The sequence below is a fragment of the Megascapheus bottae genome, chromosome 18, assembly GCF_031878675.1.
Source record: "Megascapheus bottae isolate mThoBot1 chromosome 18, mThoBot2.hap1, whole genome shotgun sequence".
Taxonomy (NCBI): Eukaryota; Metazoa; Chordata; class Mammalia; order Rodentia; family Geomyidae; genus Megascapheus; species Megascapheus bottae.
Window position 1 is genome coordinate 22,519,478 of NC_143526.1, and position 24,471 is coordinate 22,543,948.

The window sequence follows — 24,471 nt, forward strand, 5'->3', positions numbered from 1 at the left end:
AAATGTGGGATGCCCTGGATCAATAGGCAGCATTCATTTTTCTAGTAATAGACTCCTACCTTACAAAATATTATCTGTATCATGATTACTCAATTCAATCACCACATAAAGAAACACTTCAAACCTAGCAATTATTTCATTGTTATGGGTCTGTTGTTGGAATTTCCATTTTTGTTCCTGTTCTTCTTCGAGCTGATTTTTTTTTTCATTTAGTCAATCAAATGTTATTTGGAATGAAAACTAGGAAATAGAGGCCCTCAAATAAATTTCAAAAGAATGTCAAATTCTTCCATTTTGGTTGTAAAGCCAGATTTTTTTTGTCTTTTAAACATGCCAGTGAAGAAGAAAAATACAATTTCTTGGCAGCACATTGGAATTTTTTATTTCTTTCAAGGCAATCATCCAGCAACCATTCTGCTGATTTCAGTGATTATGTTGTCCTTTCTATATCACTGCTGAAACAAAGGCAGGTCTTGAGCTTCTGTCTTTAGTATGTATGTTCTGGTTTAGTATAGTCCAAGAAGAATTATTCGTTACATTATTAATTGAGTATCCCTCCAAGGGAAGCACTACTCAAAAATGGTGAGGTGTCTTATCAAATCTATTACTTCTCACTGATCAGCTCTGAGTATGTTTCTTCTGTCATTGTGTCATTTAGTGAGCCTGGACTATTGCTGAAACTTCTTGTCTTATTTCTAGATAATATCTTCCCCAGAAAAATGCAACAATGGGGTTTAATTGCAAATTCATATCTCTTGGTATAAGCTAAATATCCCCGATTTGTTAAAAATCCAGACTGAATTTTGTTTCTTTTGTGCTTCCATTTATTGGTTTTCTGGGCTATGTAAAACAGTTTTTGCAACTTTGGCTTGCCTTTCCTTCTCATCCCATTCATGTTTTCTGCTTTGCCTTGAAGATATTGAGTGAAAAACCACCTGAGGGCACATTGATTATTTTCACTGCAGAGCCCTTGAATGAAGTTTACTTTTTCACTTCAGTCATTCCCTCCAGCTAAGTAGGAAGAGAAAGGAAACCTACAAGTGCTTCAAGAGTCAGGATAGAGTCATGCCTGATAAAGGCATCACAAGCCCATCAAAGGCAAAAGTGTATTTATCCGCCTAAATTTGCAAACACCCTACTTTCACAATGCAGTCCAATAGTACACTAGCGTAATTTCCCTGGGTGATTGTATGGCTGACCTGGGGGTTCTGCCGAAGCAGCCAAATAATATCAGTACTACCTCTTGGTAGCCTAGGAAAAGATCCTCAAATGCAGAGTGCACATTCTCATTGTAAAGACAGAAATTCATAATTCAGATAGTTAAAGATCATCTATCTTTGTTTTAGAAACAGATCCCACTGAATAAATCTCTGAGAATTATCACCATTTTTGATGTAACTCTAAGAATGCACATCTAGTGCACATAGCTTTCAATTAAATGTAAAAATGCAAGTGAAAAACTGGGAGCGAGCAAGGGAAGGGAAGACATTGTACAAGAAGAAATGTCCTCTTTGCCTGACTTATGTAACTGTAACAACTCTGCCTTTAGCATTAAAAAAATAGAAATATAAAATGTAAAAAAAAAAGAATAGACATCTAGATGACCTTAATGAAAGACTCAGGGAAACTCTCAACAGTTCTACTGACCAGTACAAATCAGCGGATATCTGGTTTCACAGACATTTTTGTTTTTATTTTTGAGATCAAGTCTCAGTATGTAGCCCCGATCGAGTCTCACTATGTCTTAGCCTTCCAAGTGCTGGTTTTACAAGCATATGCTAATCATGCTTGGCTGAAAGAACTTCTCATGAATCCTTGTGACTTCTATTGTCTGAAGTATTTGGAGAATACTTTCTGCTCAGAGTCTGGTGGCAGAGTGGTTTTCTTGTTCTCACTACATCCTGGTAAAAGAAGACTTTTTTTGAGAGAACTTCACTGATGCTCATTAGGCTGACTTGGGGGTTAAGTGTTTGACCAGGAACAATGTAGTAAATATCACTTTCACCCCACTTTTAACTGTGAGTATAAACAATGAGGTACTTTACCCATTCTTGTAGTTATCTGCTGAACAGTAAAAACAAAACAAGACAACTTTTATATGAAATTATTTTAAGTGGGAATGTAAAATTATATGACTAGTTTTAGGGAATAATTGGGACAGTATAGCAAAACATTATTATTCAAGCAGACAAACAACTTAGGTTCTAAATGTCTGTAGTGAAAGTCACACAATTGATGCCTATTGTGTGGAAAGAAATCCAAATAATTGTCTATCAGGGAGAAAAGGAACTTGAGGGAAAGTCTGGTTGGAGATCATTATGGGGTTCGATTACTAGTCCTGACTCAATTAACAAACCACTTATGGGCTCTAGTTCCCATATTTGTATTGTAAGACTATGAACACATTGGCATCTAAAACACCTCTTAGACCAAATACCAGTGTCTCACACTTGCAATTCTAACTATTTCTGTGGTTTTTTACAAATTTGAGTTTGGTGTTGTTTCATTCATCTGGTGGATGTGGAAAAGTGTACATGGTAGGGGGGGGTGTACTTCAATAAAAATGAAAATTTGCAAGTCAAAAAAAATAATAATAAATGTCTGTAGTTTATTCCTATTTATAGAGATAGATACACTATGACCCATCTTTCATTAGGTAAATCTTCTGAATTAAAAAAAATGGGAAAAATTCTCAATACAAGAATCCACAAATCCAAAAGTATTTAAAAATAATGACGTGTGTGTGTGTGTTTAATTATAGGAAGCTACCTCTTAATAAAGTTTGATATCTGAGGTCAAGCTAGATATCATATTATTACTTACCACTGGCCTCTATAAGCAAATGACACTAGTTTCATGTAAAAAAAGGGGGGGGGAAATGAGTGACCTTAGGAACCAGAAATTATTAGAAACATTCTCTTTTCAGACATTCATTTTTCTAGGTAGATGTGAAACATCAGCAAGTGAAAGAACAAAATGTCATTCTTTTCTCCCTTTCTTTAATATCAAAGGCTGTGGAAAACAAGAAGAAATTCAGAGAGCTGAAGATAGAGAATTAAAAAATATCAGAGAAAAATCCACTAAAGGAAGAAAAAGCTAGACCTCCCCCCCCCAAAAAAAAACAACCACTCAAAAACAGTATTTCAGAGAAACACTGCCTGCATAAATTCCAGTATCTTCCTGGAGGGGAAAGTAGATAACGTTACAGTATAGACACTTCTCAGAAGATTGGATCAGCATCTCCTATTTTGTAATGTCAACAGTGTGTCCTCCTCAGAACCATGCACTTCATAGGGAGCATTATTGTTTTCCTGCCCTGAGCATCAAACATTCAAAGCTTTCCTTAAATCATGAGAAATACCAAAAGTTAAAAGGAGGCACATCCTACAAAACAACTGAGACTTATTCTTCCAAAGTGAGAAAGTCAAGAGACGATGTGAGGCTCTACAGTTGACCAAGGGTACTGAGAAGGAAGTAAATGCAATGTGCAATTTATAGGGTGAACGCTAAAGCAGAAAAGGGAAGTCAGTGAAAAATAAAATGGATAATATGTGAAAAAGCTTGCAATTGAATGAACAGCATTTTACCAACGTTATTTGCCTGGACGTATGATTGTATTATGTCTACATGAGGAAGCACAGGTAGGAGTAAGTAGGGGATGGGGAGACAAAGAAAATGTAGAACAAGGGTGAACAAATACAACACTGGTACTCACTAGCCAATAAATGGAAAAGGAACTTGTGGGTGGGAATGGAAGTGTAAAGACTGGGAGAGAGGACAAAGGCGCTACATTGTTCAGAAAGAGATGTACTCATTACCTGACTAATGTAACTATAACCCCTCTACTATAACAATAAAATATATTAAATTAAAAAAATTAAACAGTAAATGGGAACTCCAACACAGGGCATGTGGGCTAAGATCTCATTGCATGCCTTAAACCAAAGATAATACCTAGCAATACTAGGTTTCTTCCCACACATACCTAAATATGGTATGATTTAATTTATAAATTAGCCTCAGGAAAATATTTATGACTATAGGGATAAAAACAGAACAATTTAAACATACTATAATAAAAGTTCTTTTTAAGTGTATGAGTTATGAGAATTTTCCTTTATATATTTTCATAATGGTTTTGGACTGTGATCCACCATACCAATATAATCAAATTGCAGATCAGAGGGAGACTGTTGTGTTTCTGCAACTTACCCTATAATTTTCAAAATCAATTACTTAAAATTATGTAAGAATAGTGCAGAGATGAACATAACTGAGCAGGTGTCTTTATCATATCCTGGGTTGTGATGTTCAAAATAGATGCCCAGGACTGGTATGGAGGGATTGTAGGGAAGGTCTGTTTTCAGTTCTTTAAGAAACCTCCACACTGCTTTCCAGAGTGGCTGAACTTGTTTACAATCCCACCAGCAGTGCAGTAGGGTTCCTTTATATCCACAACCCTGCCAGCATCTGTCATCATCTGAGTTCAGAATCTTGGCCATTCTAATTGGGGTAAGGTGGTATCTTAGGGTTGTTTTTATTTGCATTTTCTTTATGACCATGGATGATGAACATTTTCTCATAGGCATTTCTGCCATTTTAATCTCTTCTTTTGATAAGGCTCTCTTTAGGTTCCTTGCCTATTTAGTGATTGGTTTGTTGTTTTGGGGGGGATTAGTTTCTTGAGTTCCCTGTAGATACTGGATATGAAGCATTTGTCTGATGTATTATTGGTAAATATCTTTTCCAAGATGGTTGGGCTATCTTTCTACTTTAGTAGCTATGCTTTTATCTGTGCAGAAACTTTTTATTTTTTGGTGGTCCCATTTATCGAGTCTCTCGCCAATCTGTTGTGACCTTGGGACTCTGTTCAGGAAGTTTTTGCCTGTGCTTATGAGTTCCAGTGTCTCTCCAACTCTATTGTGTAGCAGTTTCAAGGTTTTCAGTCTGATATTGAGGTTTTTGATCAATTTTGAGTTAATGCTTGTGCATGCAGAAAGGCTAGGATCAATTGCGTATCCAATGCTATGGACATGGTATTGGAAATATAAATACAAGTACCTAGATATAAGAATTTATGACTCTATAGACATAATATTTTATTACATAGATGAATATGTATTTATGACATACAAACCCTCAGCCTAATTTTAACTATGTTCTAAAATCTAAGTACCAGTGATTGTGTATAGAGATTCCCTTCTTGAATACTTGTTTGTTAAATACATCATTTGAAATATGATGTAGAAAAATCAATGTTAATAAAGTCTTTAAATAAAAAAAAGGAAAGTTACCCAAAAACTATGTAAGAAAAAGCTACCACCAATTATCAGAAGTATTTTTTTCAGTTAGTTTTGACTGAGATTCCTTTGTCATGTTTGAACTCATTTTGATAAGTTACTTAGTTCCAGCATCTTTGCTGAGAGCCACAGACATCAGCTTATACCTTAGGCTGCGATGGTGCTAGTATGCTTAAAATGAATGGCTCTTGTTTCTAGGAATATTTTTAATGAGCTAGCATTCACGCAGTTATTCCTTGGTCTCAGCAGGCAGCTACACTGGGAAAAGAGAAACTGTAAGAAGAAAGTCCCTGGAAGGAAGTAAAAAGTCTTACCCTTTCTTCTTCATTGCTTTTTCTAAGATTTTCTCATGTGTTGACTTCTCTTTGTCATACTGAGCCACAATTTTGTCAACTTGTGTGCAATGCAACTTCTGCATGGTACTGTGTTCCTGAATAAGAAGAATTTACAGTTATTTATTGTTTCCTTTTTTGTGTGAGGCTGAGAAGCTTGGCATTGTTGGGCTTTCCTGGTCTTTATTTGAAAAGCCCAGAACATTGTAGATTCTCATTCTCCTGTCCAATACATCCCCCACTGGCAGTCCTCAGCCTCAGAATAATAAAAACACTGACTTCCAAATAAAACACAGCTCTGCTCGCAAGGAGAAATGTCAATAATCTCAAAGTCCTTTCATGTACATGAAAAGCTTGATAAATTTCCCAGTTTTCTTTTTTGGCTGGTTCTGGGGCCTGAACTTAGGGCCTGGGCACTGTCCTTGAGCTTTCTTTTTTTTTTTCCATTTTTTAAATTTATTTTTATTGTAATTAATAAAAGGGTTACATGATATTTGCCAGATAGAAGGTGCATTAATTCACATACATTGATACCCTTTCACATGTCTTGGTACCCATTACCCTCCCCCCGACCCCCACCTGTCTTGGTCCTTGAGCTTTCTTAAGGATAATGCTCTACCACTTGACCCACAGCACCACTTCTAGCTTTTTCTATGTATGTGATATTGAGGAATCGAACCCAGGAGTTAATGCATGCCAGGCAAGCATTCTACCACTACACTACACTCCCGGCCCCTCTTCTTCATTTTTGAGAAAGGGGTCTTGCTATGTTGTTGAAGCTGTTCTTGAACTGGGTTCAAGTAATTCCCCTGCCTTAGCTTCCTGAATAATGGAATTTAAAGCATGTATCACAGCATTTACCCATTTATCCCTTTTGTTCTATTGTCTAGGACACCTAATCTATTGTCCCTTCTATACACTAGTCCTTTAAAACCTAAGTTTGGTCACCATCTTTCTGCATTTTTGTCTAAATATAACTATCCACCATGTGATGTGTTTCTAAATACCTGGAACAGTTTAGAATGCCTTAAAGTCCATCCTTACAGAATGATGTCTGTCATGGCTGCCACCACGAGTTGAAATTGAACCTGTATGACTTCCTTATTCATGATACCAAAGATGTTCAGTAACATGGGCCTTCAGTTTTACAGATATTTTTGTGAGTTGCTTACTTAAATCACTGAAATTAAGGGTACAATTCTTTGAAAACATTTGCCCTAAGCTCATTTTCTTCCAATGAGAAATGTATGCAAAGCTCTGGGGCAGTCCAAATAATCTAAAAACATTTCTGTAAACATTGACAAAGTGGTAAGTAATAAAGGATAGAGGTTTTTGTTTTTTTTTTTTAGAAACCCACAAATTGGGCTTGTAACTAGCATTGAACTAGTTGTTTTATCTAGGTAAGAGGTATAACTCTTCACTACATTTCACTTTACTCCTGTCTAAAATGTGGAGAGTATTCTTTAGGTTTCAAGTATATCACATGGATTCAAGAATGTTTGTCAAATGCAAGATGCAAATATATGTCAGAATTTGAATTCAGATTCCATACATTGCACAGAATTCATTTATAATATTTATAATATTAGCATTACACACTTTTGATTTCCATTTCCAATGCAGAAAACAAGCAGTGGCTCAATGGTTTCCCTCATTTGTCATAATCAGTAGAAATCTTGGGCTGTCCTAGTAGAGCTTTACAGTAGAGCAAAACCTAGATACATAAGGCCATATAGTATGATGCTAAATGAAAGGACCTCCAGGATATAGAAACAAAAGCCATATAATGAGTAATTGTTGTCCTTAATGTATTATGCTATCTCTCATCCCTTTGCTGTCCCTTGGTTATCTCATATTGTTATAGTATTTTACCTGGTTATCGGATATATTGTATATATGTTTATTTGGTTATTTGAAATAGGCTAGGGAAGGGGTGAAAACAATATGAGGGGGGGTAGGGGAAAGGAAATGGGGACCAAGACATGAGAAAGGGTATCAATGTTTGTGAAGTAATGCACCTTCTATCTGGTGAATATAATGTAACCCTTTTATCAATTACAATAAAAATGAAAAAAAGAAGTGGCACAGTACCACGTAATTTATGGCAGCATGTTAGTCACAATAATGTTACTTTATGAAATTCTGAAAGCTAATGCTTCTACAGAATGCATGCTAAGGCTGTTAAGAAAGTCCACAGGAATCCAGACAGTGGACTTTAAGGAGACAGTAAATCTGCTTTTATATTCTATTACGATAGACTTTTAGAAAGCTGGAAGTTATTTTCTGCAAGGGAAGGTAATCTAATTTATATAGTCATTTGGAATGTACTGGTTGGTGAATGATATGAATTTTTTCATCCTAAACAGAGATCAGAAAATGGATGGGATAAGGCTTATGGAATCTTGAGGTGGAGGGAAAGTTCTACTAGCATCATTTCTGAGGAGGAAGTTGTGCATGCTGGGAAGTTGTGGTTTTTTTTTTTCAGCCACAAGAGAATTCCTGAAATTCTTATAAATTTGCAATTGTTCCTTAAAATTTCTTCCAACTACTATCAAAAAGGCTTCTGAGTAAAAAGGAAAATAAATTCCAAAAATAGTCTGCTGGGTGTGGTTTACGTCACCATGGAGAATGGGAGAGTGAGAATCATTAACTCTCTAGGTGAAATAAGCAGAATTCAAGCTTGCTAGCATCTGTCTCCCCATAATGTATATGGTAAACCACTGGAGAGTGACCCAGGGAACTAAGGTCATGAGCAGAAGAAAAACTTTACCTTTGCGTGCTTCTTCTTTAAAGAATTTAATTCTTTCTGTTGTTTCTTTAAATGTTTCAAGTAAGCCTATAAAGAAGCAGTGGGGAAGAAGAGCTAAATTAAGTTTCTTTTTCTTGGAGGCAGGATGACTATTCTTGGTGAGAAAAAGTACACTAAGTTTTATCAATAATTATGGCACAATCGTGCTCACACAAGGGTCAAGTGATTTTACCTTCATTTGCTTTAAATCTTCTATCCTTACTTGAGGGATAAGTTCAATACCTTAAAAAAAAGTCACATAAAAATTACTGTGTATATTAACAAGTTTAAAATCTGATCTAAACACTCTGAAGCAGTGTTGTATCTGAAGGATACAGCGTTTTAACTATATTTTATTATTTTCAGTAGTTGTATAAAGGAGTAGCCATTCAAGAAAGTAGTTTATGAGTGAAATGCATCTTGATCAAGTGTCAATCCCTTTATCATTCACCCCGCCCCTTCTCTCAATTTTATTTTTTAAAATGCTTTATTTTTTATTTTTTTTGCCAGTTGTTGGGTTTGAACTCAGGGCCTGAGCACTGTCCATGGAGAGCTCTAGCTTTCAAGGCTAGAGCTCTACCGCTTGAACCATAGCACCACTTCCAGATTTTTTTTTTTAATGTATGTGGTACCAAGGAATCAAACCCAGGTCTCCATGAATGCTAGGCAAGCACTCTACACTAGGCCAAACTCCCCGCCCCCCCCCTTGAGAAAGCCCAAGGACAGTGTACAGGCCCTGAGTTCAAGCCCCAGGACTGGCAAAAAAAAAGAATTATGGTACTCATAACTCTGTTATCACATTTATCACATTCTGTTTATAGAACGTTAGCTAGAGGAACTATTGCAGGTACTGGTGGATTCCTTCTGTAATACTAGCTACTCAAGAGGCTGAGATTTGAGGGTCACAGTTTGACATCAGTCTAGGCAGGGAAGTCTTGGACCCAAACAGCTAGAAGTGGAACCATGGCTCAAGTGGCAGAGCACCAGCCTTGAGCAAAACAGCTAACAGACAGCACTTGACTCAGCCCAGTGTTGACATACAAAAGAGAGAAACAGAATAGGTCATGGCATGCTTCTAGCTGAAACCTAACCACAACCTGTCCTACAAGAAGTCGTTAATATAAAAGGCCCTTAGGAGTCACTTGACCCGGATCAAATGAAGTTTGGCTCCATATGAACCTGCTCAGAGAACATCAGAGCTTCATCAAAACAATTTAGGCATTTCCAGACAAAGGAATTCTCATAGTCTTGGTAATTCTGAGAAGGAGCAGCTAGAATTTCCAGTCAGCTAACACTAGCAGCTCAGAGATTGGCTAAGTGGCCCCCACGCCCCATAAAGGAGATCTGATCAGGCTCAATGACATCAAATACAGTTAGTTCTGCATTTATATTTGATAGCATAGTATATCATATCAGTCAATGAACTCTCAATTCCATTCCCAACTTAATCACTAACAAATAATACTTTTTAAGAGCTTTTCTTAAAAAAAAAACAAATTAATCTTAGCATTTAAGCCACATGCTATCTGAATGCAGCAATACCTTTAACACAAAGGAAATAATGAAATCAAAGCACTATAAAACAGGATGCTGCCTTTAGTACCTACAGTAATGTACCAAGTCATCTTGCTATCTGAGTTAATGCTAGGCCATAAGTTGTCATGGCAACCTTGGTAGTAGAAGAATCTCTAATGGGCTCTGTTTGACTGCAGATTTCATCCTAGGCAAATAAAATGAATGCGCACTCAGTACTAAATTGATTTCCATTAGAAACCCAAAGGCCAGGTATAATACTTCAAGACAGATACATATGAAGTCCCCGTTAGATTTCCTTCTCTTTCAGTTTGATTCATTTTAAGAACTGCACATCCAGTGTTGAGTGGGGGGAAGGGGGACCTGTAAAAATAATCTCGACTGAGAAAAATCAGTACTGAGAGCTATGGCATTTTACCATAGTATGTGAAGGATAGGAAGGTTTTGTGGTTGCTGTTGCCTGAACTCTTAGGTCATGATAGCCAAAGCTACCTCCCTGCTTTATGGCAGACAGTGAGTAGAAGCAGTATAGACAGGGCAGTGAATCCCACCATGGTTAAGAGCTTCATAATATTGGGACTCAGTTTTCTTGCCTATACAATGAACACACAGGATTGGAAGGTCTTGCCGGGGCTTCTAGAGAGCTAACAAGTGCAAACAGCTCGACTGATGAGACTTTCTTTTCTTGTTTTGGTTTTGCTTCAGTAAATTCCTTATGAACAGGAGCCTGCAACAATGCATACTGTTCTGAATTCCATTTTGCACTCTTAGGAAAAGAAACAACTTACAATGTAATCCTCCTAAGTGACTTAAACAGAAAAGTCTCCAATTGCACAGACCAGCACCCAATCAAGGCACACTGACTTTTCCATTGATATGCCTAGAGCTGCATGTCAAAGCCACATTTGATGACACTGGAAATGTCTCATGTGTGAGGTGTCAAAGAGCCACAGCTTCATGGGCTTGGAGCTTAAATTAAGGATCTTTAAATAGTCACAGGTAGCTACAGAAGAATATTGTCATACCAACCTCCCTGGTATAAAAATGAGCTAAGGAGCACACATTCTGGGATCTAAATATTATAATTTAAGTTTCAGATGTAACACCATTAAAATGCACTCAATTCCTGACTTATGTAACTGTAACCCCTCTGTACATCATCGTTATGATACTTTTCTTAAAAAAGGAAAAAATGTTTTTAACAATACTTTTAAAAAGATAACATGTCTTCTCAATCCAAATTTAGGGAACTGGTTCCCTCCCTCCCTCCTTTCTTTCTTTATCTTTTTTCTTTATCTCTCCCTGCTTCCCCCATCTCTCTGTCTCTTTCCTTCCCTCTCTCTCTTTCTCGCTCCCTCTCTCCCTCTCTCCCTCTCTCTTTCTCTTCCTCTCTCCCTCCTGTCCTTCCTCCCTTCCTTCATGTGCCAGTAGTGGCACCTGAACTCGGGGCCTTAGCTAGCCCCTAGTTTTATCACTGAAGAGAGAGCCACCTCTCCATTTCCAGCTTTTTCCTGGTGAATTGAAGCTAAGAGTCTCAAGGACTTTCCTGCCCAGGTGTTCTTCAAACCAGAATTCTCAGATTTCAGCCTTCTAAGTAGTTAGGCTTGTAGGTGTGAGCCGCTGACAATTGGCTTGGAGTTAGATATTCTGAACTTCTTGGTTTTTTAAAATGAAAAAGGAAATAAAGTAGCTGGGGGTGGGATCACTGCTGTGTGGCTGCAGGTGTAGAAGATGTTCAGAACTCCCTTCAGAGATGCCACAGTGAACTCTGTCCACTTCACCTCTCTATGATGACCACTCCATACAAGCCCTTACTTGTGGGTCTCATTTTCCTTCCAATTTCCTCCTGCTTCTCTTCATTAGAACCCAGTTTTTACCGTCCAGCATGTTATCTCTGAAGTCATCACACTGTTTTTCTAGGCAAGGTTTTCACCCTTATGTTCAGCTCAAAGTCCAAGAATCTAAGGCCAGAATCATCATTTTCCTGAGCAAAAGAAATTCCTCCTCTCAATTCCTGAACTTCTCTCACCATCTACTCCTAGAACTTCAACTTGACACCTCTGAATTGTTACGGACTTTCTCTTCCTAAGGACCAAATCCAAGCTTCTTTCCATGTAATTACTTCCAGTTTAACACAGGCCCTCCTTGTCACTCTCATTTATTTATCAGCCATAACAGAGTTATGAGTACCATAATTCTTTTTTTTTTTGGTGCCACTCCTGGGGCTTGAACTCAGGGCCTGTACACTGTCCTTGGGCTTTCTTAAGGCTAGTGTTCTACCACTTGAGCCACAGTACCACTTCAGGCTCTTCTATGTATGGATGTGGTACTGAGGAATCAAACCTGGGTCTTTGTGCAGGCTAGGCAAGCACTCTACCGCTAGGCCAAACTCTTGGCCTGAGTACCATAATTCTTAATGTCCTTTAACACCTGCCCTTTCTAATGAATTCTATGCTAAGACTGTATTCATTTTAAAATTCTCACTGGATCATTGTTCCCCATTGTCCCTTGAGGTGATCCCAGAATGCTTTGCAAAACACAGAAAGTAAACTACATACTACAACCAATGGGCATTCGCTGTGCTACATTTCTTTGTACCTAGTTATTTGCACATGGCTGTCTCTAGAATGCTTCCCTAGGATTCTTTCTGGATCCTTCCACTTTTCTCTTCCTGTTCAAATCACATGTGCGTTCCAAGGTCCCAGTCAAAGGAGATATTATTGAGTATTCTCTTGGATTTTTTTTTGACAGTCCTGGGGCTTGAACTCAGGGTCTGGGCACTGTCCTTGAACACTTTTTGCTCAAGGTTGGTGCTCTGTCACTTGAGCCACAGTGCCACTTCTGCTCTTTTCTGTGTATGAGGAATGGAACCCAGAGCTAGAGTGCATGCTAGGCAAGCACTATACCACTAGGCCACACTCCTGGCTCCTCCTCTTGGATTTTTGCTATAAAAGACATCTACACTTATTCTGTTACGAGCTGTCAGCTCACACTCTATCTGCCACACTCTACTATTATGTGGCAGCCTTGTCCTTAGACTCCTAGCCATCTAGTCATGCAAAGTCTGTGAAGATACATAGGCATAACTTGTGGAACCTAGTATTCAAGTAGGCCTCCAAGTCACATGCATAAAATGCAACATGTATACATTCTCATTCTCAGGTCATCTGGGGAGAAGACTGGAATAAACGTGAGAGCTTCCTGGCTTCTTCAGTGCAGCCTGGCTTGTACACAAAGGTGAGGCAGCTCTATGCCCACGCATGTTCCCTTCTAGAATGAGGATCACTTCAGTCCTCTAAAAACTGGTCATATTGTGTTATAGCATTTTTTTTAGAGGGGGACACTTATACTATAATTACTAATGCCTATATGTACTCATGGGTGCAAGACAGGAAATTTAACACAGCTCTTTCATTTTCCACTGTCTATCACTAAGTAGCAATCTTAATAATGACCAAGACTGGAATGCAAAGCCTGTAACATTACCTTACCCAGTTTTCTTTCTAAGGGAGAAGAGACTAACAGCTGCAGGGCCAGTACAAATTGGGCTACTTTTGTATAGTCTCATTTTCTAATTTGTTTCACAAAGCTCAATGCACATTTAGTTTCCAGCTAAATTACTATGTTGCTTTGGATTGGGAAAAGCCTATCATTTCTTACCTTACACTGAAGAGCACTGTGTGTTCTGAAGTGTATGAACAACTTACTTTTCTTATATCAGGGACACTGAAGTGTCTAAGTCAGAACTGTTTGTACAGAGCAATAAGTCATTAAGATAGAAAGAAATTTGTGTTATAGTTAGGAAGGTAAATTTAGTAAATGATTCAAAGTCAAAGGGAGTATTTAGTGACCAGTGTGGGAAGGGCAGTGTTCAATTTGAAAGGGTGTCAACTTTCGAAAGGTAGCACAGTTGTTTCTTGACATACCAGCTAGCGAAATGAGACATAGGACCATCATGGATGGGACACATAATTCCATGTGATGACATCTCTTATCTTTCTTTCACTCAGTAACCATATGGAAGTAGCCTTGAAATACATATGTAAGCATTTTACAAATAAATAATCACATGTATAAGAGGAGTTTAGAATTCCTCTGTATAAAGGAATTTAAAAACATATATTATTTCATGTCCAGGTAAATACATATGATGCTACCCAGAAAAGAGGAACAATGAAATTGCTAATAACATTCCTATGTTAAAGTTTCTTTTTGTCTACAAAGGGCACCAAACTTAGATGTAGCATAAAGCAATGGTTTTTATTTGTTATGTAACTGATGCAGAGGTTCTAGCAGACAAAACACTATGTTGACTCACTGTTAAACACTTGGGGAAATTAGGCAGCTTGTCTAAGCCACAACAAAATATACTGCTTTAGCGTTCCTGGTGCAAGGAAAACTGGAAAATTTGACAGTTCTAAATCCTTTCATAGAAGACACTTTAGAAAGAAGCTAAAATTGCCTAAAGAGATAAAGAGGAAAATCACTCTCTTACCTTTCTTAGCTTCCTGCCCAGAGCCCAGGGCAGCTGTGGTTGTGGGTCTGAGCTCAGAGCTACTCTGAGGGGTTACACTTGCTTTGGCTGTGTTAGCTTTTCCTTTCTTGTCATTCTTAGATGTGTCACTGGGCACATCAGCAATGTCACTCTGGAACAGAAACATTTGGACTGACTCAAGTAAATGCCATTCAAGGTCAAATACCTTGCATGTAATCTTAGTGTGCAGTTGGTAGTCTTCAGAGTCTACCATTCCACTTGTCAGACTTCTACTACATTCAAGTATCTTTGCCTAATAACTGAGACTCTGTGGCTTTCTTAAGTTAGAAGGCAAAGGATCAAGCCAAAGAAAGAACCTTAACTTTTTAAGCAAGATGTATCTTCTCTTTTCTGTTTACCTCCACTCCACATTGAGGAGTCTGGTAAGTGAGACATTTTTAACACAAAAAGAGAACAAAACCTGACCAACAATACATGCATACACTAGAATGAGAGAAAGTTGAAAGGCAAAGATTTAAAAAAAAAAGAAACAAATATTTTCATTAATTCACTGAGCTGTGTCAATTAGTATTTCTGGTATTACAAAAACATCCTATAATTTATACTTTCATCATGGAAACATGGAAGTTTTCTATTTCATGTCTAATGGGGCCGAGGTCCCTACATATGTTAAGCCACTTGTGATGAAGTGACTCTTCTTTATTAATAGTGACTACCTTTTATTAAATATACTACATGCTTGTAGATTCACGAAACCCTGTTGAGTTAATGAAATCAGTTCTGAAAACACTCAAATTTTGCTGTATTAATTCATTCCTCTATTTTGCTTTTGTAGTCACTGACAATCAAACTCCCCAACCCAACTGACTTCAATCAATCATTTCTTTTCTTTTTTTTGCCAGTCCTGGGCTAGAACTCAGGGCCTGAGCAATGTTCTTGGACTTTCTCAAGGATGGAGCTCTACCACTTGAGCCTCAGCACCACTTCCTGCTTCTTTCTATGTATGTGGTACTGAGGAGTCAAATCTAGGTCTTCGTGCATGCAAGGCAAACACTCTACCACTAGGCCAAACTCCCGGCCCCTCAGTCAACCATTTCTACGTACAGTTTCAATGCCCATTGCTCTCATTTGGTCTGCTCTCTTTTCCGTAATTGAAAGAAATTTCTTTGGATCAGATAAGGCGTCCACAATATCTAGAAAGGAAAAGAAAACTCATATGATCCATAATTCTGTTTTATTAAAAAAATACCAAGAAATCCAGCTAATAAATTCTTCAATAATTCTGGACATCAGTTAGGCTAAGTACTTTTCTCCCAACACTGATGACTCCTAGAGCTAAAACAGTACAACTGGTTTCTCTAAAATGAATCAAAATAAAATGCAAAGAACAGAGGAAGGCAAGTTTCTGTCCCAGAAACTGAAATGGCAGAGTAAACTGAATAAATTGCTGTACATTCTTGATTCTTCATTTACTTATGCGACTTTCAGCAAGCTAAACTGATGTCCTCAGCCAGTTTCTTCATCTGAAAATGATGGAAGATACTAGTCACGCTACAGGGTCAGTATGAGATTTCAACAGGATGATGGACCCACAGCACTGTAGGTACCAGTAGCACTAAGTCTTGCATATACATATGGAGGTTAGCTAGTATATACGTAAAGCCAACTTTGCTTCCAGAGTAGATAAAATGAAATACTTCTAGAGTGTTTTGCAAGCTATAACTTGCACTTTTGAAACAGAACAATTTTGTGTTTATAATACCATCTGAAGAGTTCCAAGTATTTTCAGAGTTTGATATAATTTTGCATGAATTAACAACACTACAGAGGAAATAATTATCCCCTGAAAGCTCTACACAATTCATAAGTTTTAAAACTTGTACAAGTTCATAAGTTTTCCCTAGCAGAATCACCTACCTGATTACATTTTCTACATCATTCCTCTCAACACACAGTATTCATATAATCCAGTTTAAATGTTTTTTCCCTTGTTATAACAGAAAATAACACAGTCACAAAATAGAAAGCTAAGACTACTCTTACCAATCTGAAAACCAGAAAACAATGACTAATACACATTTCTTCCTACTTATTGTTATGTGGGTGTAAGCCAGTCTTCTGGCTTGAACTCAGAGTGTGTCCTTGAGCTTTGTGCTTATTTAATATTCTACCACTTCAGCCATAGCTCTACATTCAACTTTTTGGTGGCTAATTGGAGGTAAGATTCTCGGACTTTAACTATCTCAGCCATGATGCTTGGATCTCTGCCTCCCAAGTAGCTAAGATTACAAGTGTGACCCACTCACACCTGGCTCTTTCTACATATCCTTTTTTTTTTTTTTTTTTTTTTTTGCCAGTCCTGGGCTTGAGCTCAGGGCCTGAGCACTGTCCTTGGACTTTCTCAAGGCTAGAGCTCTACCACTTGAGCCTCAGCACCACTTCCGGCTTTTTTTCTATATATGTGGTACCGAGGAATCGAACCCGGGTCTTCATGCATGCTAGGCAAGCACTTTAACCACTAGGCCAAACTCCCGGCCTCTTTCTACATATTCTTAAAACTTCAAATGAGTTGATCATTTTCTTACCTCAAATATCTTGGAAAAATGTTCATATCATCAATGTAGATCTACCACATTAATTGTTAAGAGTTTCTTAAATATTGCATGTTCTGAATAGTGACAATTTCTTTAACCAGTTTGCCTTCAAGAGACAGGTGGAATTCTTCACTGTTTTTGCTTTTAAAATGTCACTATAATGAATTTCCTGGAAAATTCTATAGCATATTTGTACATATGCTCATAGGATAAATGCCCAACGGTTAGAGTAATGGACAAGAATATTGGCCGTATGGTAGTTATTGCCAAATTCACTTTCGCAGGTGCTATATCACACATTGACTTCCTCATGAGCCCAGAGACGTCTGCTTCTGGTTATCACTAGCAGCCCCTACGAACATTTTGCCTCAATGTAATGGATGTGAATGCATTCATTTTTAAATCTTGCTCAGGACAGAAAAAAAATTAGGGGCCAGGAGTTTGGCCTAGTGGTTAAAGTGCTTGCCTAGCATGCACAAAGAACTGGGTTCAATTCCTCGGTACCACATACATAGAAAAAAGCCGGAAGTGATGCTGAGGCTCAAGTGGTAGAGCTCTAGCCTTGAGAAAGTCCAAGGTCAGTGCTCAGGCCCTGAGCTCAAGCCCAGGACTGGCAAAAAAAAAAATTAGACAATTACTTTGACAATATTCTAAAAATGTATGTATTTTAACTCCATTACCAAAAATTTCAAGTAAATTTCAATATAAACGGGAAACTAAAAGAGTTACTCATTATACTTTTGACAAAGGCTTAATTAACTATAAAGTTTGATGCATTTCCTTTATCTGTTATTTCTTTCCACTCTTCTGAAATATGTTAAGGTCAATTTAGGCACCTTGTCATTTCATTTTTTAATTTTCTCTGGATACATTTCTAAAAAGGGTCATTTTGTTTTGGAACAGTCATATTAGTATGAACCAGTGATACTGGTATGGTGTATCTGAAAAAATTGATAATTATTTCTTCAATCTGCACCTGATGCAATCTACAGCTCATCTCAACATCTCCCCTGCTTAGTTTCTTTATTTGAACCAAGACACAAACTCTACTCCACATCTCAGTTTTCTCTTTGCTTAGGCAAGGAGAAAATAAACATTTGCAAATGGCTATACCATGAAGATATTTAAAGGCTAGATGTCCATTCCTTAGTTCCACATTTCTTCCAATGCAATTAGTAAAATCAATTTCCTTTTATGATATACTGTTCTGTAACCATCTATCATTTTATTTCAGATGTATATGCCTATAGTCAAAGGAGAAACTGAGTCAACACTTAGAAACCTATCCCAATAAAGCTAAGGCATGCCTGGACTCCTTAATTCCAAACTCTTTCACTCTTGTTGAACATTTTGATCGAACTGGTATATTTTTGGCTACTGTTTTTCCAACGCTATTTCTGGGTGTAGTACTATTTCCAAAAGACTGTCTTCTCCCCTACACTTTGATTTTCCTCTTCCTTCCTCCTCTTTCTTCCTCTTCTTCCATACAACTTTATAAAGTTGAAAGCATCAATTTAGGTGTCCGGAAGAACTAAAGAGAAGATAGCAATTCATTAGTCTAGACCTGCAGACATACACTGAGTTTCGAGAACATTTAGGGAAGATTTTAAACTGTTTTTTGAGCCATTTGGGTGTGTTTTCCAGGCTGAACACCAACTAGCATCCAGTTTTCCCTTCCTCACCCCTATGAATTTGTTTCCAGTCCATTCCCCCCACTCTACTATTTCTGTCATCAAGAAACATAGAAAGAAGAATAATACATCTGTCCCTATATCCTATAAAGTATGTCAATAAATCCCATAGCTATGACTTTTGGTTAGTTCTTTCAGCATCTACCATATCTATTTCCCAAACTGCAATGCTTGGATTACTGGACTGCACAGTAGATTCTCAAAAGTTTTGGAATCCAGTGGTCAAACAAATCTGGAAAATGTTTATACTCACCCTCCCTTACTTTGTCCACAGGACACATACCTGATAATATGAAGTCTCTTTTAATTTGCCCAGTATAGCAGTGCTTTCTATCTTCACTGTCCTTATCTGTCTGTCTGTCTATCTATCTGTCTATCTATCTATCTGTCTATCTATCTATCTATCATCTATCTATCTATCTATCTATCTATCTATCTATCTATCTATCTATCTATCTTCTGACTCTGTCTCTCTTTCGCTAATTCTGGAGATCAAATCAGGGCATTCTAGGCAAGCACAGTAGCACTGCTCTATAGTCCTGCACTTTGAATTTAGTTAACTAAAAATCTATTCTTGTCTCTTTTTTCTTAAGAGTTCCAGCTACCATTTGTTGTACTTCAGCAAAGACCATAAAAATGTGTATCACACACATATGACACTGATTTCACTCTTCAGAATACCTCCCCATTGCTAGCCCAGTAATTGGTTATTAAATGAAGATTTAATACTGATATGATATTTTAGTGTCCACAAAAGAGAGGACAACATTGGACAACTTTGCAGTGCATCAAGAAATGCTGAAAGCCCATTCCAGGAATTGCACCTCAATTGAGGATTCTCCTCATCTGGAAATAACTGATCTGAGAAACAACAAGCTGTCTTTAGAAAGTGATTGGAAAGATCTGGGCAGAGGAATGAGACACACTACTCTTGATCCCAGGATACAATCATAAGAAACTGAAAATGGAAATGGCACAAGAAAAAAACCAAAAGAGCAGGGTTATTCATCTCCTCTTACAGAAAACAACCCAGCTGCAGGAGAGAGACAAAATCTCCAGCCTAGAAGCAATGAGGGATACTTCTCAAATATCACAGTGCTAAGAAGCTCATACAATACAATTCAGGGAGGTATTTTAAAGCAATGCAAATTCCACAATGTGCAGTATAGAAACATCTCTTCTCTGCCACTTGGTAATATCAAGAGAAATATCAATGACAAAATTCCTCCAAAGCAACAGCAAGTGGGAAAAGAAAACAATGACCTTTTACTTGTCTTTAGCCCTGGAACTGTTTATTACCACAACAGCAGTGGCTGGTATGAGTGGCCATCCAATGAGTAACTATCACAAGACTACTCTAGAAACAAAAATCACTCTAGCGCCTCCAGTCATACTGGATCTAACAAAGGGAAGAATAGCTCTCTCATCACATCCTTATAGCACCCAACTATGATTATTTTTTTATTTAATGATAGTACTGTAGCTTGAGCTCAGGGCCTAGGTACTGTCCCTTAGCTTTTTGTCTCTGGGCTGGTTCTCTACAACTTGATCCACGCTTCCCTTTCTAGCTTTATTGGTGGTTAATTTGAGATATGAATTTTTTTCCTGGTCAGTCATGGTGCTTGAACTATGGACCTGGGTACTGTCCCTAAGCTTTGCAGCTCAAGGCTGAAGAGCCTTGAGCCACCACCTTTGCTGGTTTTCTGGTGGCTAATTGGAGATAAGAGTCTCACATGCCCAGACTGGCTTTGAACCACAAATCCTCAGATCTTAGCCTCCTGAGAGGCTAGAATTACAGGCTTGAGCCACAGGTGACCAGTGGGCACTTTCCTGCTTGAGCTGTCTTTAAACAGCAATATTCAGTCTGGCTTGTATTTTTTTTTTGTCAGTCCTGGGCTTGGGCTCAGGGTCTGAGCACTGTCCTTGGACTTTCTCAAGGCTAGAGCTCTACCACTTGAGCCTCAGCACCACTTCCGGCCTTTTGTTGTGTGTGCGGTACCGAGAAATCGAACCCAGGTCTTTGTGCAGGCTAGGCAAGCACTCTACCACTAGGCCAAACTCCCTGGCTTGTATTTTAATTTGAGCTTCATTGTGAGGATGACAAACAATATTCTTTCTCTTTATGCTCAAATGAATAAAAGATCACAAGACTTAATCCAAAGCTTGATTTATTCCAAGTCATTTCTTCTCGACGTGCTAGACTTTTCTCCCTGTCAAGATATAGTTTCTGAGAAGTGATTTCTTGCTGTTCTTTAACTCTGAGGCATTTGTACTTCTGGACTGCTGTGGAAAAGAACTCTGTGAGGAGTTCAGAAGGTCATTGTAGCCAACTGCTATAGTTTGGATGTGGGTTGTTCCCAGCTGGAACTCATGCTGTAATCTCATTGTCCAGGGAATGATACTGAAAGACAGGAGCTTTTACGACGTGCTTCTCTCATGGGGGCTCCGCTCTCATTAAAAGATTAGTTTAGTTCTGAAAAGAGTGAGTTAGTTATCTTGAGAACAGGTTCCCTCATCCCCGCTCCACTCCCACTGGTCCCTCTTTCCTTTATAAACTTTCCAATCTCAGGTGTTCTGCTAGAGAAAAAAGAAAAGGAACAGGAAACTATAACACCATCATTGCTCTGTCATTTCCCTGTGCACTTGGGGATTTATTACACTGTACTAACGAGGAGAATCAGGTGCAGTGAAATCCCTGCTTCTGTTTCCTGAGGGTTAAGCAAGGAACACAGGGTGTGGGAACCAAATCAGAGGAAAACACTGGGCTCTAAAGCTATAGCATGTTGGGATGGAGTTGGGGCAGCCAGAGTACAATGTTTCTGAGGAGCACCGGGTGTAGGAGGGAAGGATTAATTATGAGCCACTGCAAACGTAGTGTATGTCACCATATGCTGACTACACACAGAAAAAAAAACACACCCCTTCCAATAAACACAAAATCCTGTAAATGCCCACACCTTTTCTGTGGACATATCTTCATTTGGAAAGCCTTACGAACGTTTCCCCCCCCCGCCTCTTATTTCTATAAAATGATGCCATTCACATGGCATTCCAAAATATGTTGCAAAATTATGAAGAACACAGAACTGCAGATACTTAATTAAAAAAAAAATCTTACAACAACCCTGATCCATTAGAATTCATTCTGAGTTCTGAGAAAGGCATGGGATGAAGGGATTTTCTTAGGATGATGAATTATTGACTGCTGGCATTTTACACATACTAAAGTATAAGTTAAGGTGAAGAACTTAGATGTGGTAGATTTTTTTTCCCCTTTAGCTCGCTAATTCTAAAAACAATGTAAGAAATAATAGAGAGATGCTATAGTCAACACTGTCTTTCAATATCAAACCTGAGATTAAGACATTGGCTGTTGAGTTCCATTATCAACACAGGGCATACATTTCAAATATCTTTGATAAGACTTAAAGCAGCCACTACGTTGTTAGGAAAGAATATTTGCATGATGATCATTATGGGTGCTAACTTGGATCAGTACCTAAATGTCAACACTGGCAGTTAAGTTGGACTTAGGAACACTGATCTTCAGTGTCTATTTACACACACCCACATCCATTCAGAACAAGTGCACATTTTTGAGCTCTCTTTATGAAAGTGCCTGGCAAAAAACGTAGGAGCTCAACAAATAGTTCCCCTTATTTTAAAAAACAATAAAATGGCTCATTTCCCAGGAAGAAATTAATAGTTCTACTTGAAATTTAACTTATTGCAGAGGCAACTTCTTTGAATTTCCCACCATTGGGGTTTATGAACGATTAGACTGCTAGTGTGTATTTCACACTTTATTATTATGATTATAATCTCAAATTTATTTATGATTACTGTAAAAGTGATGTACAGAGGGGTTATATTTATATAAGTCATTCTTTTTTGGATAATGTCACCCCTTCCTTTACTTCCTACTTTTATCATCTGCTGGATCTCCAAGCCAGGATAGGCTGAACTGCAGGTTGGTTTCTAGGCTGTCATGAGCTTGTAAACCCACATCATAAATCTTCTATCTCCTCTGGAATCTAGCCTGGCTCCATAATGCTCTCTTTCCTATCCTTATTAAGGATATTTATATATTAACTCTTTTTTTATTAAATAATTTTTATTGTGATTAATAGAAGGATTACATTATATTCACCAGATAGAAGGTACATAACTTCACAAACATTGATACCTTTTCTCATGACATGGTCCCCATTTCCCTCCCACCCTCCTCCCGCTTATCTCGATTTCCCCCCTTCCCTATCCAATTTCAAATAATCAATTAAGCACATGTAAAATATATCAGATAACAAGGTGAAAAATTATAACAAGATGAGATAACTCTTACTGTCTGTTACAGCATCCACTGTGATGTCTTCTTCAATGAAAAACAAACAGGTGGGCTGGGAGTATGACCTAGTGGTAGAGTGCTTGCTTACTATGCATGAAGACCCGGGTTTGATACCCTGGTACTACATAGAAAAAAGCTGTAAGTGGTGTTGTGGCTCAAGTGGTAGAGCACTAGCCTTGAGGAACATGCAAGGACAGTTCTCAGGTCCTGAGTTCAAGCCCCAGGACTGGCAAAAATAAATAAATAAATAAATAAACAAACAAACAAACAAACAAACAAATGGGTGACGGGTCCCAGTACAATATAGGAGTCTTATCTTTAAGAGACACACAGCATTCTTAAATACTGCTATCTTATGTCCTATACTGTAAGAATGAGCATTCAACCAGATTGCATCTTTCTTCCTCTACAGGAGGAAATGAAGAGTTTGAAAAGTTACAGCATCTTCATTACCAGGCCACCGACAAGCTGTGCAGAGTGAGGTTTTCATGGTAATTTGATACACTTACCCAGCTGTTTCCTAATAGGCCATTAAATTCTAAGGACAGAATGCCTCTTTCGTTTAATGTTATTGGATAACTGGCAGCTACAGAGTTATGTGCAAACAACATCCTATCACTTGATATAGAGTTTTTCCCACATTAGGGTAGATGGATGACTGTTCTTTTTGTTTGTTTTTGTTTTCGGTTGATACCCTCCTGGGCCTTGAACTCAGGGTCTGAGTGCTGCCATTTAGCTTTTGTGATCAAGGCTAGTACTCTACCATTTTTTTTTTTTTTTGCCAGTCTTGGGCCTTGAGCTCAGGGCCTGGGCACTGTCCTTGGACACTTTTTGCTCAAGGCTAGTACTCTACCACTTGAGCCACAATACTACTTCTGGCTTTTTCTGTGTCTGTGGTACTGAGGAATTGAACCCAGGGCTTTGTGCATGCTAGATGAGCCCTCTACCACTAGGCTATGCTCCAGGCCCTGATCTACATTTTGGCCACAGCTTTACTTTCAGCTTTTTGATAGTTTATTGGAAATGAGAGTCTTAGACTTTCCTGCCTGGTTGACTTTAAACTACAATCCTCAGATCTCAGCCTCCTGAGCAGCTAGGATAACAGGTAAAAGTCACTGGTGCCCAGCAGAAGACTGGGTGGTTTAGTTAAACTGAAGTCTTTTGTGGATCTCGAGGGAAATTCAGATACGATGGCAAAAGTGGAGTCTAAATCTTACAGTGACATTAGTTTATAAGATATAGTTCAGCCAGGCACGGTGGCTCACATAATGACTTTCAAAAAACTGACAAATAGCATGTTATAGTATTTTAAAGTAATAACAGACTTGAAGGCAATCTTTCTTTTGTTACCAGAAAACTAAGGTTACTCTGCTCTCAATACATTCAAGACTTT

The 24,471-nt window shown here is 38.1% G+C and overlaps 1 protein-coding gene across 8 annotated transcripts in view; it reads right to left on the reverse strand.

The window, feature by feature from the left end:
* Plcb4 (phospholipase C beta 4) overlaps positions 1–24,471 on the reverse strand; it is a 353,129-nt gene that overhangs the window by 12,368 nt on the left and 316,290 nt on the right. For all 8 annotated transcript variants that reach the window (XM_090352005.1, XM_090352009.1, XM_090352003.1 and 5 more), the window contains 5 exons: positions 15,553–15,641; positions 14,449–14,599; positions 8,614–8,663; positions 8,403–8,468; positions 5,615–5,730 (listed from right to left, as the gene is read on the reverse strand). In XM_090352005.1, coding sequence (XP_090208131.1) covers positions 5,615–5,730; positions 8,403–8,468; positions 8,614–8,663; positions 14,449–14,599; positions 15,553–15,641 — 472 coding nt within the window. The remainder of the gene's footprint in view (positions 1–5,614; positions 5,731–8,402; positions 8,469–8,613; positions 8,664–14,448; positions 14,600–15,552; positions 15,642–24,471) is intronic.